The sequence below is a fragment of the Marmota monax genome, unplaced genomic scaffold (genome assembly GCF_021218885.2).
Source record: "Marmota monax isolate L192 unplaced genomic scaffold, Marmota_monax_Labrador192_F-V1.1 WCK01_AAM20220418_F8-fsc00015, whole genome shotgun sequence".
In the NCBI taxonomy this organism is placed as follows: Eukaryota; Metazoa; Chordata; class Mammalia; order Rodentia; family Sciuridae; genus Marmota; species Marmota monax.
In genome coordinates, this window is record NW_026692194.1 from 20,951,274 (window position 1) to 20,968,412 (window position 17,139).

A 17,139-nucleotide genomic window follows, 5' to 3' on the forward strand; every position below is an offset into this window, starting at 1 on the left:
CCCTTTACTTTTGGCAATATTGCCATGTGAAATAGTATTGGTCTGTACTCTTGCTCAGCAAGTGATGAGACTAAGGTGGAAAGGTATCATCTTGCTCAATTTGGTAGGAGGAGGAAACTCTGGTTTTCTATTCCTTGGTTTTCTAATTCTAGTTCCTTTTAAATCCACTGCTATTATGTTCTAATGATTTCGTGTGTTTTTTGCTTAGTCTCAGGCTTAGAATCTACCTCTGCAGAGAACTCAACTTTGAGGATATTATTGGTTCATCCCATCATGATTATGCTCTCCTGTAGCATAATTTAACTAAGAAGTCATTCAGTCAGGCTTTTGCTGCCAGGTGGAATTTAACCAATCGAAAACCCTGACATCTCTATTCACTAGTCTCAGTCACGTGGTTATCCTTTACCCCAAAACTGATCGAACTGACTTGACAGGAGCATGATGTTCCCTCAACAGAATTGACTGGCTACTTTCTTTCTGCTCATGCTCTGAGTATTATAATGCTTGGTTGTCAAAAAAGTATGATAACTGCACTTGATCCAATGTAGTCAAGATCTGTGAAAGGAAAAGAAGGGTTAATAAAAACAACTGGACAGGCCTTGGTGCTGACTTTTTATGTAATTAGCATGTTTCCTGGAGTCATTACCCACTCCTTTCATTGAATGAATAACAATGCAATTTATTTTTTTTTTAATTTTTATTTTTTTTCTTTAATTTTTATTGTTGATTGTTCAAAACATTACATAGTTCTTGACAAATCATATTTCATACTTTGATTCAAGTGGGTTATGAACTCCCATTTTTACCCCGGATACAGATTGCAGCATCACATCGGTTACACATCCACTGTTTTACATATTGCTATACTAGTGTCTGTTGTATTCTGCTGCCTTTCCTATCCTCTACTATCCCCCCTCCCCTCCCCTCCCATCTTCTCTCTCTACCCCATCTACTGTAATTCATTTCTCCCCCTTGTTTTTTTTTTCCCTTTCCCCTCACTTCCTCTTGTATGTAATTTTGTATAACAATGAGGGTCTCCTTCCATTTCCATGCAGTTACCCTTCTCTCTCCTTTTCCCTCCCACCTCTCACCCCTGTTTAATGTTAATCTTCTTCTCATGCTCTTCCTCCCAACTCTGTTCTTAGTTACTCTCCTTATATCAAAGAAAACATTTGGCATTTGTTTTTTAGGGATTGGCTAGCTTCACTTAGCATAATCTGCTCTAATGCCATCCATTTCCCTGCAAATTCTATGATTTTGTCATTTTTTAATGCAGAGTAATACTCCATTGTGTATAACTGCCACATTTTTTTATCCATTCCTCTATTGAAGGGCATCTAGGTTGGTTCCACAGTCTTGCTATTGTGAATTGTGCTGCTACGAACATCGATGTAGCAGTGTCCCTGTAGCATGCTCTTTTTAGGTCTTTAGGGAATAGACCGAGAAGGGGAATAGCTGGGTCAAATGGTGGTTCCATTCCCAGCTTTCCAAGAAATCTCCATACTGCTTTCCAAATTGGCTGCACCAATTTGCAGTCCCACCAGCAATGTACAAGTGTACCCTTTTCCCCACATCCTCGCCAGCACTTGTTGTTGTTTGACTTCATAATGGCTGCCAATCTTACTGGAGTGAGATGGTATCTTAGGGTGGTTTTGATTTGCATTTCTCTGACTGCTAGAGATGGTGAGCATTTTTTCATGTACTTGTTGATTGATTGTATGTCCTCCTCTGAGAAGTGTCTGTTCAGGTCCTTGGCCCATTTGTTGATTGGGTTATTCGTTTTCTTATTGTTTAATTTTTTGAGTTCTTTGTATACTCTGGATATTAGGGCTCTATCTGAAGTGTGAGGAGTAAAGATTTGTTCCCAGGATGTAGGCTCCCTATTTACCTCTCTTATTGTTTCTTTTGCTGAGAAAAAACTTTTTAGTTTGAGTAAGTCCCATTTGTTGATTCTAGTTATTAACTCTTGTGCTATGGGTGTTCTATTGAGGAATTTGGAGCCCGACCCCACAGTATGTAGATCGTAGCCAACTTTTTCTTGTGTCAGACACCGTGTCTCTGATTTGATATCAAGCTCCTTGATCCATTTTGAGTTAACTTTTGTGCATGGCGAGAGAAAGAGATTCAGTTTCATTTTGTTGCATATGGATTTCCAGTTTTTTCCAGCACCATTTGTTGAAGATGCTATCCTTCCTCCATTTCATGCTTTTAGCCCCTTTATCAAATATAAGATAGTTGTAGTTTTGTGGATTGGTTTCTGTGTCCTCTATTCTGTACCATTGGTCCACCCGCCTGTTTTGGTACCAGTACCATGCTGTTTTTATTACTATTGTTCTGTAGTATAGTTTGAAGTGTGGTATCGCTATACTGCCTGATTCACACTTCCTGCTTAGAGTTGTTTTTGCTATTCTGGGTCTTTTATTTTTCCATATGAATTTCATAATTGCTTTATCTATTTCTACAAGAAATGCCGTTGGAATTTTGATTGGCATTGCATTAAACCTATAGAGAAATTTTGGTAATATCGCCATTTTGATGATGTTAGTTCTGCCTATCCATGAACAGGGTATATTTTTCCATCTTCTAAGATCTTCTTCTATTTCTCTCTTTAGGGTTCTGTAGTTTTCATTGTATAAGTCTTTCACCTCTTTTGTTAGGTTGATTCCCAAGTATTTTATTTTTTTTTGAGGATATTGTGAATGGAGTGGTTGTCCTCATTTCCATTTCAGAGGATTTGTTGCTGATATACAGGAATGCCTTTGATTTATGCTTGTTGATTTTATATCTTGCCACTTTGCTGAATTCATTTATTAGCTCTAATAGTTTCTTTGTAGACCCTTTTGGGTCTGCTAGGTACAGACGAAAGAAATTAAAGGCATAAAAATAGGAAAAGAAGAACTTAAATTAACAATACAATTTAAATAGATTTGATTAGCACTTAGGAATTTATTTAAGTGCTCTTCACTGTTAAAATTGAAAAGCTCACATTGATTATGTGTGACATGACTTAGTAAATTACTTAAGGTAATAAGTGATTTTCCATGTCATGAAGGTGTTTGTGAACATGTTTGTTGATTAAGTGAGAGGAGAGTGGCAAGAGCAGTGATTTAAAGTGTATGATATGATATGGGGAAGATGTTTTTATACTCTAATCAACTCTGTTCTTTTAATTCTTAGCAATAATTGTTCACAGCTTATGCTCTTATCACTCCATTTTATCTGAATTTATCAGTTTTTTAAGAAACATATGTCTGTTTTTTACCTTTGAATATATATTTTTTTCCCCTGGAAATTCTTCTGTCAATTTACTGCTAGATCATCTGCCTCTGAAGAAGATGACACTGAAGATAGTGCCTGGGAGCCCCAAAAGAAAGTCTCCAGAAGCCGTAAGCAGCCAGCCCCCAAGGAATCCAAACCAAAAAGGGTACCTCGAGTGAAGAAGAACACTCCACTGATCAGTGATGTCTCAGGGGTTGTGGATGTTAAAGAGGAGCTGGTAGGTGCTGAACCTAGATAGGGGGAAGGCTGAAGTGTTTTCCTGATTTGGGATGTTACTTTCTCCTTACACAGAGTAGGACAAAATGCAAATAGAAAAAAAAAAAATGAAGGGCAGTGGTGTCCCTCTTCATGGGTCCCAATAGCATATTATATATATATGTATATATGTATATACATACATACATACACACACAAATATATATATGTATACAATATTTTATATACACACACATTTTTGTGGTGCTGGGGATAGAACTTAGGCCTTGTGCATGCTAAGCAAGCACTCGACTTCTAAGTTATACTCCCAGATGTCTCTCTCTCTCTTTTTTTTTTTTAAATTTTTTTTTGTTGTTGTTGATAGTCCTTTATTTTATTTATTTATATTCAATCCTGAGAATCGAACCCAGTATTTCACACATGCCAGGCAAGTGCGCTACCACTAAGCCACAACCCTAACCCCCTAATCTTAATAATATTTATCATCAGATTATTGTGTTTCTTCATCTGCTTTCTTTTTCCTCTCCTAGTAATAATGGCAATATTAGCAAATAGTAATATTGTTAATCAAGCAATATGCTCAACATTGAACTCTTATGATCTTTTTTTTTGGTAGAGGGAATTGAACCCAGGGGTACTTAACCACTGAGCCACAAACCCATCTCCTTTTAAACAATATTTAGAGACAGGGCCTTGCTAAGTTGCTGAAGCTGGCTTTGAACTTGTGATCCTCTTACTTCAGCCTCTTGAGCCTCTGGGATTACAGGCGTGTACCACTGCACCCAGCTCACTCTTATGATCTTAATCTTAGCTACAACTGTTGGCTAAGAGAGGTGCTGTTATTTCCAGATGTTATAGGTAAGAAAGCTGAGGCAAGTGATTTTAAGTGACTTGCTCATAGTACATAGATAGAAAACCAGTGCCATCACATACTAAGTCAGCATTTCAGGAACTCATCTATTTCTCATGAGTGTTTTCACATTAGCCATACTCAGGAGTGATGTATATAATTGGAGTGCTAGTTTAATAATTAACACTTTGAAATAATCACCAGAAGGTCTTAAAATTCTGATAGCTAGCACTTTTTCTCATTGGAGTCTGACCTAAGTTGGGCCATAAATAAGAATCAGAAATTTGCTTGATGAGCATGGACTTAGAATGGGAGACTTGACTGTTTATTGGGTTTACTGAAGGCTTCCTGTGGTGGAGCCATTGTGCTTGTCACAGTGACAATTGAATGTTTTAATTGTATGGAGCTAAGGTAGTCTGAAATATTCATCTCACAGCAGGATTCTCTTACCATTGGGACCAAAATACTTGATCTATTTGCTGATCTTTCTTCTCTCTTGTACATTACTTATAAGAATGCTGATCATATATTTTTTTTAATATTTATTTTTTAGTTGTAGGTGGACACAATATCTTTATTTCATTTTTATGTGGTGCTGAGGATTGAACCCAGTGCCTCACGTGTGCTAGGCAAATGCTCTACCACTGAGCCTCAACCCCAGCCCATGCTGATCATATTTGCTTTTTCCCTTTTTCTGTTCCTCTGTGGCTGACAATTCCCTTTATAACTGATATGTTGGTTTTTTAGCTATAGCAATTTATTTAATTAGTTTATTATCAACTCTTTCTGCTTCAGCATCATATTATCTTCATATCTCTTTTCTGATCCATTGTGTTTAAGGGATCGAACCCAGGGCCTTATGCATGTTTGGCAAGTGCTCTACCACTGTGCGACATCCCCAATCCCGCAATGTTTTTAATAGTCAATCACTCTGGAAAAATATTTGATAGAAGAGAAGATTGGGCATTGTTGTTTTTGTTTGTGCCATCTGTGTTACTTAAATAACTGGAAACAAAGCTAGCATGTGAAACTGTAAGCTTCTTAAAGGCAGAATATATTTATTGCTCTATCCCCAGTACTAAGTGTCTGGTTTCCTTCCTTCACAGCTGAGCTGTCACATGGGGAGAGAAAGTGGGGATGAAGTGAGTAGTCCCTGGATTCCTGTGTAAACTGCTGGATGGACTCTGATTAAAGAAAATGCCCGCTATTACCCTGCTGACATTCTGTTTTCTGTTCTCTCTCCTTCTGATTAAATAGATGGCACATGTAGCTTTTATGAGTGTCTTCTTTCCGTTGTTGATTTTGATTATAGGTTTTAATCTTTGTTTTCTGGCATGTACAGATTCATTTTTTAAAATTAAACTTTATTTTTAAACAATTCACATGTAGTAGTAAGAAATAACACAGAGGGATTCCATGTACCATTTATCTAGTTGTCCCCAATAGTAAACTCACTTACCTTACAAAACTTTAGTAAAATATTACAATCAGGATGTTGACATTAATAATTTAGATTCCTCTAGTTTTACTTATGTTCATTTGTATGTATTTAGTTCTATGCAATTTTATCACATGCATAGGTTTACATATCCATTATCACAAGGATCCCTAGTGTTGCCCTTTTATAGCCAAGCCCACCTCCTTCCTGCCTCCCCCACTCACATCTCTAACTCTTTGCAATCACTAATCTGTTCATGAGTGTTATATAAATATAATCATGTAGTATGTAACTTTGAGGTTGGCTTTTTCCCCACTCAACATGGTTCCCTTGAGAGTCTTCCAGGTTATTGTGTATATCAATAATTTGTTCCTTTTAATTTCTGAGTAGTATCCTAGGGAAATTGGTTTTTATCTTCTAATTCTTATGTCTTCTCTTTGTGGCTTAATAGAATAGCTCTGTGGCAATTGCTGATGTTGATTTGGAAAAGGAAAAAAACAAATTGGACACTGTACAGACTCTGAAAACAGCGAAGACAAAAAGGAAAAATTCAGCTCAAAGGACCAAAAAACTGAAAATTGAAGAAGAAATGAGCAAAGCCAGCAATTTAGAGGGTGGGACTAATAATATAGAAATACCATCAACAAGCACCATGTGGGAAGGTGCATGCAAGAAGGAAGAGAGTGAAGATGACTTTACATTTGGTCAGTCTCCTTTAAAGAAAATCAAGACTGAAATGTGCCCTCAGGGGCAGCCTGTCAAGTTTCCAGCAAGTGCCAACAATATTAACAACGAGGAAGTAGAAATGAACTGGGACATAGTTCAGGTAAGTGCAGCCATTTCTTATTACTTTAGTTGATTTAATTCCTTCCTTTTGAAATAGGGGTGGTGCTGGTTAAAAGAAGGGTTGGAGTTTTCAACTCCCTCCTCAGTATTCCCACTGATATCTGGATGCTTTGACCACTGGTTCTTTTCTAGAGCATGCTATTTTGTATTATGGCTTATCATCATCATCAGTTCTTTGGCTCAGAGCTGTGAACTTGGTCAAGGTGGGTCTTTGCCATGGTGTTTTAATTGTGTTAATCAGTTTTCTGTTGCTATAACAGATTCCTGAGATGAATGAATTATAATAAGGAAAGGTTTATTTTGAAGGTTTGAAGGTTTCAATTCAGGGTTGATTGACCCCATTGCTTTTGGGCCTATGGCAGTATACCATAGCAAGAGTATATGGTTGGACAAGTTACTTACCTCATGGCCATCAGGAATCAAAGAAAGAAAGAGGAAGGTCAGGGTCCCAAGATTCCATCTTGTGACCTAAGTGACTAAGTGACCTAAGATCCTCTACTAAGCCTCACTCTTAAAGGTTCTACCATCTCCCAGTGGTACTCAGCTAGGGACCAACCCTAAGACTTGGGCCTTTGGGGAATATTCTAAATCTAAACTATAGCAGACATATACTATGTGGACAGATTATACCAACAGATTGAGACCTCAGAGGTTCACTGCTTTATTTTTGCTTTGAAGTTGGACTATCTTTCACCATAAAATTAGTTCAGGTCGTTAGGTCATTGGCAATTCATGCCTTTATTTAAACCTTAATGTATTGTAATGTACTATGAACAAGCCTAGCAATCTTCCAAAGGGAAATTTTTAAGATTTTAAACTTGAGATGCCAAAATGATATCTTTTACTACAGGGAAATAGGATTTCTTTCTTTGTTTTCCCTTTTTCAGAGGTGGGGGATTGGCTTTGGGATGAGTAGAAGGGTCCTGATGAGTAACTCATGAGCAGTGATTCTTTTGTCTGATACCACACATCTGGGACCATTTCAAGTAGAAATAGACTTCAGGATGAATCTAATATAGATCTATGACCCACAATTCAAAAGCATTATCTTTTAGGTTTAAATGAATAAAGCAAAAGAAGACATAAGAAGGAGCCTAATTATAGTTTCTGCAAGATACCTTAGACTATTTAATTCAGGGATGAGAGTAAGAAAAAAAGCTGCGAGGCAACATTCTATTCCTTAGTGAGCCAGAAAGAAAACAATCATGGTTAAAATTTACTCTTGTTTGGGGCTGGGGATGTGGCTCAAGCGGTAGCGCACTCGCCTGGCATGCGTGCGGCCCGGGTTTGATCCTCAGCACCACATACAAACAAACATGTTGTGTCCACCGAAAACTAAAAAAAAAAAATAAATATTAAAAAAAAAATTACTGTTGGCATTCTGTTTGTAAATAATAGAAAAGGCAGTGTTGGTAAAAAGACACTTCTCCAAAGGGAGAAAAAAAAAAAAAAAAACCCCAAAAACAAAACATACAGTTCCAGACTGGAAGATAGTATTAAGATTGGGCTCTTAATGAAGATTTACATATTTTTTAGAATTTATTTTTAATCACTGCTGTAATACCTTAAAGTGTTTGTTCACAGATCTGTAATTGACAAGGGATAATATTTGCCATTTACTTGCAGATGATTTATTATGGGATAGGCTAGGCTCCATACCAGGCACTTAATTATTACTTTCTTTTATTTATTTATTTATTATCATGATAGATTATTAGAAATAATGTATAATCTCAAAAATCAATTATAGCTAGGATTGGAATAGACAGAAATATTTTTGCTTATATAATAAGGACTAAAGAGAAGTCATCTCAAAGTTAAAAATTACTGAGAATTAACTCAAAAGTGTTTGCAGAATTTAGTTTCTATAGGGTGTGTCCTTTCTCTAATAGGTGTGACTAAAGTTGATTATGAATTTCAATGTATTAAATATCATAATGTATTAAATCTAAAATTCACTAACCTGGACTTTTTATTTTTTATTAGGGGAGATTACCTGGGTTCGCTAATGAGTTCTGTAATGTCAGTAAGATAGCAGCTAAACAAAACTTTTTCAAAAATAAAAGAGAAAGGTGAGATTACTTGCTGAATAGAATGAGGAGGGGAACCTATGTTGAGAGACAAGAGTCCAGCTGTCAGGGTAAGTGGCAGAAAACAGGCAGAAGGAGAAGGTTCATTTATAAACCATAGCAGCAGTGTCCATTAATTGTGGGAACATCAAGTGGAAGAGTGTTATCTCATTTTTAAGACCCTAAAAACATTTTACAGTCTTTGGTCTCCTTGGAAAACATACATACTCTAATCTTAACTTTTAATTCAAGCAGTTTTTCCCTCCTTCTCCTTATTGGAAGTGATTTTTGATGGCTGAAATCCTGTTCTCAGGGAATCTGGGCAGTCTTTTCTGTGAGCTGGGAAAAGTGGTTGCTCACCTTAGCTGAGCAACTTGATGACAATTATTAAGTCCAATGTTTTCCAGGTAAGCTTAAGGGAAATTGCCTGGGAAACTGCTAAGAATTTTTTACATGTTTGGGTTCTTTTCAGTTAATCAAATGCAGTTATTCCTTGCTAAATTTAAATTAGCTTTTATGGAAATCGTAATTGGAAATGTGTATTTCATTTTATATATGTATGAAATACCATAATGTATGTATGAAATGTGTATTTCATTTCATACATATATGAAATGAAATATATAATATATATATATATATATATATATATATATATTTTAAATTCCACCATAAACAAGAGAAACTCTGTGTTAGAGAATAGTTTTGTCTTAAAATCATATTTATGCTTCCTAACATGGTTGAGAAAGTGGCTGGTGTTGGAAGAACAGGGAGTGAGAAGACTGAGTCAGTGGAAAATCAGGAGGGTCTGAACATTTGCATAAGGACCAGACTGTATGATTTGTCTATAATGCTTATATTATCTGCCACAAAATGTATGCCCAGGTTCTTTTGGTAAATCCCTAATAGTACCTAGCCAGTGAGGAATGGTCAATGGAAATTGATTGTAATAATTATTAATTATTATTAATTATTATTCTGTGTGCTAGTTCTCATGGCCCCTGCCCACCACCATGCCTGATCCTCAATTTTTTTTCTTCAGGTATATTTCTGAATTCTGAAAACTCCACTGCTTTTTCAGGAACATTACCATCTTGTTTGGGGAGGGAAAACTACATAGCCAACTTGATTTATTTTTAGGCTTTACATATGAACATATTTGTCTAGTTTCTGATCAGGGTCTGGGGATGACTAGATCTCTTGAGCAAAAGCAACCTATTCATTTTCATCCCTTTCTCTCAAACTGCAATTGTATGGTTATCACCAGGAACTAATTTTTGTTAAAATCCATTATGCAAATATATAACAACACTATGAGTTTTAGAACATTTTAAAAAGTAAGTAGCAGTAATCAATTTTTGAAAAAATTAAACTGCTACAAAGTTGTGATTGCTGTTACATCGTTTCCTTATTTTTAGGGTGGGCATAGGGGAGTGGAGTAACTATGCCTATCTTAGTAACATTTGCTAAATGAAGGAGCTAAAGGAAACAAAAACCTATTTATGAGCCATTTTCCCCTTTGTTCTAGGAGAGTGGGATTATATGGGGGAAGACCTGCATGGGATGACAAAAGTGTGGGAAGAAGTGGGATGAAAAGGTGGACAGTGTCTGTGAGCTGGTCATTTCACTGTAATTCTGCATCTACATGCAGAACCATTTGGTAGGTGCAACTTATTTGTCCTAGGAGAGATTAAATAAAAGAAATTAGAATATTTTTTGTTTCTGTAATTTAACTGATAGTATTTGTTATGGCCTTAAATTTTTTTTTTGAAGTATAACATACATACAGAAAATTTATTTAAGTGTATAGCCCAGGAATGTTCAAAAGGGTAACCATGTCAAGAAACAACACAATCCCCCATCATACCCTTTTCCAATTCCTTCTTGTTTCTCTTATAACCACTCTTCTCATTTCTAACAGCATAGTTTAGTTTTCCTTCTTCAGTCTTTAAGGAAAATTTTGGTGTGTGTGATAAAATAAGTGATACAATAAACTAGAGAAGGGTAGAGAGAATAGCAGGAATCAACAGCTTTTCAGAAGGGAGGTGTCCAATTGTGATTTGGGAGTGATTCTGAATAGAAAATCCTCTCAATTCTACTCACTAGAGACTCATTTAATTTTGATTTTTTTTTTTTTTTTTTTGGAAGCAGATGCTTCCTGAATGTTTAGAGCTATAGTGTATTTGCTGATGCCCAGATGTTTTCTTTTGAACTGAGAGAATGGCAATTTTCATTTGGACGAGTAAATCTTAGGTCACCCTGGGAGAAGGCATTTTCTTGGAGTTATTGTTTTGTCATGTTTCTGGGGATTGAACCCAGAGCCTTGTGCATGCTAAGCAAGCGCTCTATCACTGAGGTGTATACCTTTTTAACAGTTGGAGGGTGGTAGGAAGACACCTTGAGCTACCTATCTGCAGTTGCGCTCAGGAAGAAAAGTGAGGCAATTTGAGCAATTTGTATTTTTATATGAAAAGACATCTTGTTTTGCATAAAATTTGAATTTTTGAAGGTGTAATATAGCCTTTGGGAGTTGAGACAATTTACTTGATTAATTTGGTCTTTAGTTTTTGTGTCAATAAAATGTGAATAATTATTGTACCTATCTCATGTAATTTAAATGAGTTAATATTGAATGCATAAGAGAGTTTACCACATAATAAACCCTATAAAGGTTTTAGCATAAAACAATAAAAATAACCTCTCTAAAACTTAGAGGTTAAAAAAATAATTCAAGACTGCCTTTAAAACCTTGCTTTCATTACTACCAGTTAATTTTAAAAATAAAGTAATATATGTGAATAGTTTAAAAGTAAAAAGCACAGTTGTTCCCTGCCCCATCCCTCCCCATCCATAAGTCTTGTCCTCTCCTTTTCACTTAGTTATATTATATACTGGGGATTGAACCCAGGAGTGATTTGCCACTGAGCTGTAACCCAGACCTTTTTATTTTTTTGAGACTGGGTCTTGCTAAGTTGGTGAGTCTGGCCTTGAACTTGTGATCCTTGTGAACTTTGTGATCCTCCCAAGCCACTGGAATTACAGGAGCGTACCACAGCACCCAGCTACCTCATTTTTCTAAAATACAGATTGCTGGGCCATATCCCTGAATTCTGATTCAGTTTATTTTAGGCAGCACACAAGAATTTTCATTTCTAACAAGTTCTTAGATGATGTAATTATGCTACTGGTTTGGGACCACACACTCTGTGAACCACCGTTGCAGTTCACAGATCTTGTTAACTCAAATGTAACAGCTTACAGATTTGACTCATTCACTGAAACCAAGAAATGAGCAGATCAGTCCTTGAATGTCTTCCTTCTGCGCACAGAAGAAACAAAATTCTTTCTTTATAGAATTATCATCTAGCCCCATCCATCTTTGCATTTCTACCACATGCACATTTCAGCATTACTGAACTTTTAGCAATTTAAAGAATGTACAGTGATTTCTCATCACTGATTTCTGATATGCTGTTCATTCTTCTTGGATTCCTGCCCCTCATTTAGCTGTCTGGAGATACCTTCATTTACTTGTTTTTTTTTTTTTTTTTTGTTGTTGTTGTTGCTGTGCTCCTGTGCTCTTAAAACTGTGTACTTATGCTTCAACTAGATAGAGATCACACTATATTTTAACTGTTGATTTCTGTTAGGTTGTTAGTGCCTGGAGAACAGGGAGTTGGGGTGTGTGTGTGTGTGTGCTTTGAGAATCTAACATAGGATCTGTGTGCTAGGTAGGTGCCCTGCCTCTAATGTACCCTGACAGCCTTGGGAACTTGGTTTTTTAATATCTTGGTTATTATCGCTTCTCAGCCTTTTGGCTAAGATCAAGTGTAATATCTTGGTTATTACTGGCTTAATATGGCCTTTGACATGTAATATGAAGTAAAATAATGTTTGACAAAAATCAACATAGAAGAGATTTGGAGGCCCAAAAGTGATGACTGCTTATGTAGTTTTGTTAGTTTTAATTTCAATGAGCAGTTTTGTATAAGTAGCAACGTATACTCCCTTAATACCTGTGATGCTAGCTGGATTCCTTAGGACCTAGTATTATCCAAGTGTGAGTCTGGGATTTTGGCTTAGACTTTTTTTTTTTTTTTTTTGTGGTATTGGGGATTGAACCCAGGGGGTTTCTTCCACTGAGCCACACCCCCCCATCCTCTTTTATTTTATTTTGAGACAGGGTTGCCAAGACTAGCCTCAAACTTGTGATCCTCTTCCCCAGTCACTGGTGCTCCACTATGCTTAGCTTTAAATTCTGTTACTCAGCAACAGCTGATCTATTTAGTATAATCTTTCATTACACTAACAATCACACAGTTTCAAAATGAGCATTTTTGTCACTTCCATTTCTCATTACTATCTTTCAGAATCTTGCCTGTCTTTCAAGGGCCAAGTGAAATGCTACCCCTGCAATAGGCACCTCTTGATTATCCCAAAGAAAGCTTGTTCTTTTCTGAAAGCATGGTACTACTTACTGTCTGGCATGTGCTGTTTTATTTGTAATTGTTTGCGTTAATATTTTATCTTCCTTTTTATATTGCTAACTACTTTGAGGACAGTAAAAGTTTGAGCCTCAACTTGGGAAGGAATTTTAAAACTATGCTACGTGGTTACACCTTTTCCAGTAAGTAGATTAAAATCACTGGATGATGTTCAAAAAAGAAAAGAAAAAACAAGGGGTCTGTGTTAGTTTTTTGTTGCTGTGACCAAAATACCTATCAAGGACACTTTAGAGGAGGAAAAATTTATTTTGGCTCACAGTTTCAGAGGTTCAGTCCATGGTGGGCCAACTCCATTGCTCTGGGCCCAAGGTGAGGCCAAACATAACAAAAGAGCATGGTGGAAGAGTATTGCTCTATTTATGGCAGCCTAGAAGCAGAAAGAATGCAAGGGAGGAGCTGAAGGAACAAGATACAATCCCTAAGGGCATCCCCTCTTCTGCCCACCTCCTTCAGTCATACCCCACTAGCCCAGAGTTACTACCCAGCCCAGTAGTGGGACTTGAACCCAGTGGGGATTGAACCCACTTGAATACCTTCATGAAGCTGCTGCACCATATGGAAATGCTCCTCTTCAGTATTTTCTCTCTTAAACCTGTACCTTTTCCCATTTGTTATTCTAGTCAACAATATCGTCATCCACCACAGAGACCTTAAAGGTTTTGTGGTTATCTCCTCCAAACTATGGTTACCTCTTTGTTATATAGCAGCTATTGGCTTGCTACAATTGATTCGTTACAACTCTCATAATCTAATCATTTTACCTCTGAACATTCCTGCATTAACACAGGAGCTTTGGGGGATCCCTCATATCCAAACCATAGCAGTTTCTGATTATATCTATATTTAAAAAATATAATCAGTAGTCATGCAGAGAGTCTGGATGGATAGAGAACAATAATAATGACAACAACATACTACTATGTATTAAAGATAAAATATTTCATTAGTGAAAAAGGAGCTCAAGGGGAGGGAACAGATGTCTTACAAGTTTATTCTCCTCCTTGGTGACACATTAAATGGGTGTGATAGAGAATCCACAGTGATGTTGACATCTTTAATTAGAATGCTTTTGGTTACAAAAAAAGAAAACCCATCTTAAACTAGTTTAAGAAACAAAGGAAGGGCTGGGGTTATAGCTCAGCAGTAGAGTGCTCGCCTCGCACATGCAAGGCCCTGGGTTTGAGCCTCAGCACCACATAAAAATAAATAAATAAATAAAAATTAAAGATATTGTGTCCAACTACAATTACAAAAAATAAATATTAAAAAAAAGAAATAAAGGAGATTTATTGACCTACAAAATAGGAAAGTTGGGGGTCAGTGTATTTCTACTATTCTTTCAGTACTACTGTCTTCTTTATAGCAAAATAGTTAAGCTTCATGATCTACATCAACAAACTGTATTTTTCCAGAAGAAGACATTGTACTGGGGCCCAGAATTCCAGTCCAAATCTTGAGTTTCATGTTGGTTGGTTTAATTTACCTGGCTGTTAATTCTTATAAAAATTATTTGAAGCAAATGGAGCTGAAATTGGGGTCAAGTACTGTCAAACCAATAGCTGCTACATAACAAAGAGGTAACCATAGTTTGGAGGAGATAACCACAAAATCCTTTAAGGTCTCTGTGGTGGATGTTGTTGACTAGAATAATAAATGGGGAAAGGTACAGGTTTAAGAGAGAAAATGCTGAAGAGGAGCATTTCCATATGGTGGAGCAGCTTCATGAATTCATTCAAGAGGGAAGCAACTGGGCTTGTTCCAGAACCATTGGGAGAAGGAAGGATAAGATGAGGTTGATAAAGGGAGGCTGCTGTCTTTTGGGTCATGGCAAAGAGTTTGGGTTTCAAATGCAATGGAAAATCAGTTAAGTGACGTGATCAGATAGACATTTTGAAAAGACTATTATTGGTGTTGTATAGAAAATGAGACTGGAGCAAATGCAGGCTATTTCAGTAGAAAATAGTAGAAATAGACTGGGGTATAGGGCAGAAGAAACACAGAGACTTAGGAAGTTATTTTGTAGTTAGAGTTGACCAGTTCTTAATGATGGATTGGTTTAAGAGTTGAAGGAAATGGAAGACTTTCCTGCTTGCATTGTTTGAAAAGATATTAGTTATATGAGGAAAGCTGGAGGAATAAGTTTGAGAGGAAGAACACTTTGCAAATTCAAGGTCGAAATGCCCAGTTAGATTTCTGAGAGAATATGTTAAGTAGTTGGTGTTTGGAGCTTTTGCTGAGATGAGTAAGGACTACAGATGTAAAAATTGATGCCCTTATCAGAGATTTGGTAGTAAACTATCAGAATGGGAAATAGAGATGTATGTCTCAGAATTTTAGATACCTAGAGAATGAGGTGTCCTCTCTAGTTCCTGGAGTTCAGTCATATCTTGACTTGATTTTGTTAGTTGATTATAATGTTTAAATAATTTTTCCCCTGAGGTTCCTCCCACTTCTCAAGTTTTGGCAGATCTTGGGCATCCAGGTTGAAATTATAATAAAACTTAAATTCTTTTGTTCTTTTCTTTGGGAAAAGTTACTGAAATTGAGTTTTATTCTTTCTCTTCTCCAGGTTGACTTTTCTGCTTACATGTACATTTTGCTGTGACCTGTGACTCATTTTTAAAAATAATTTAACTATTTTGACTGTGTGGTATCTGTGCATGTTACAAAATTTAAAAAATATAGATGGGTCTTCCTACCTTAATCCTCAGCTGACCAGTTACTTTTCCTGCAAATAATCATGGTCCATGTTCTTATGAACCATTCCCTATCAGTTCATTTAGGGTTGCGTCATATTCTTAAATAGTCGCACAGTATTCTACAATACTGGGCATATTGTAATTCATTTACCAGTTCCCCATTGTAAATTTAGGTTTTTGATGAATTTTACTATGTTAGAAACAGTTCTTCAAAAGGAAAAATCATTTAAAATAGTATATTTACCAGAGGTATGTCAATATTAGGATGAATTTCCAGGAGTGGAACTATTGGGTCAAACAATTTAGTCATTGTAAATTTTGATAGATATTGCCAAATTGTTCTTCCTCCAAAGGTTAAACCATTGTATCTTGTCACTAGTGGTGATTAAAAATGCTTTTTCTCTGTACTCAGGCCAACATAGTGAGTTACCAACTCCTTGATCTTTGCTATTACTTTGAGAAATGAAAAGAGCATCATTGCATTATTGGAAATGCTCTTCCAGTTCATATATATAATTCATATGGTTTCCTTTAAAAACTATTTGTTTTCTAAGTGCCTGGAAAGCAATATTTAATACTGTATTTGAAGCTATATAACATAGATGTCTAATTTTCAGTGTTTTAAATCACTATATATCTTTAACTTGTAGGTTTTATCTGAGAGAACCAACATTGAACTTTGGGTTTGTGCCAACATCATTCGTCTCTTTAATGATGATAACACAATTCCCTTCATTATACGTTATCGAAAAGAACTCATTAATAACCTTGATGCTGATTCTTTGAGAGAAGTTCGACAAACCCTAGAGGAGCTACGGTAAGAAACCTGGGAAGGGATGAACCTAATGTAAGGGAATAGAGACCTGGTAAGCCAATGAGGAAAAACTGGGAGGAAGTGAATGACAGCTTATTTTAATAGTTCCAAAGTTTACTTTTCTAGAATTGAATGTGGTCCTCTTAGGACAGTCAGCTCTGTTTTACATATTTGGTTGTGTATGAGTCCCTCTGCTGGTGTGTGTTTGAATAGCTTGGGCATGAATCAGTGGAAAGGTGGTTTGTAGTTGAGTGTGCCTCAGGGTTTGATGTCATCTTCATGCATAGAAGTGATTTGCCATTTTTGCCAGCAAAAAATGGTAAAATCAGGACTGCCAGCAGGAAACTCAGAAAAGTACATTTTAGTCTAACTCTTCAACAGCTTACATAAAACTGTGCTATTAATACTACAAAGTCCCTAAAT

General features: G+C 36.4%; 1 protein-coding gene and 1 non-coding gene across 5 annotated transcripts in view; both read left to right on the forward strand.

Moving 5' to 3' along the window:
- Positions 1 to 17,139, forward strand: part of Srbd1 (S1 RNA binding domain 1) — a 280,519-nt gene that overhangs the window by 36,872 nt on the left and 226,508 nt on the right. For 3 of the 4 annotated variants that reach the window (XM_058573455.1, XM_058573458.1, XM_058573461.1), the window contains 4 exons: positions 3,316 to 3,496; positions 5,452 to 5,487; positions 6,235 to 6,609; positions 16,553 to 16,719. In XM_058573455.1, the coding sequence (XP_058429438.1) occupies positions 3,316 to 3,496; positions 5,452 to 5,487; positions 6,235 to 6,609; positions 16,553 to 16,719 (759 nt within the window). The remainder of the gene's footprint in view (positions 1 to 3,315; positions 3,497 to 5,451; positions 5,488 to 6,234; positions 6,610 to 16,552; positions 16,720 to 17,139) is intronic. The other variant, XM_058573456.1, reaches the window with a different exon arrangement.
- On the forward strand, positions 12,497 to 12,685 carry LOC124080210 (U2 spliceosomal RNA). The gene has a single exon (XR_006847627.1). It is a non-coding gene; the product is annotated as a U2 spliceosomal RNA (small nuclear RNA).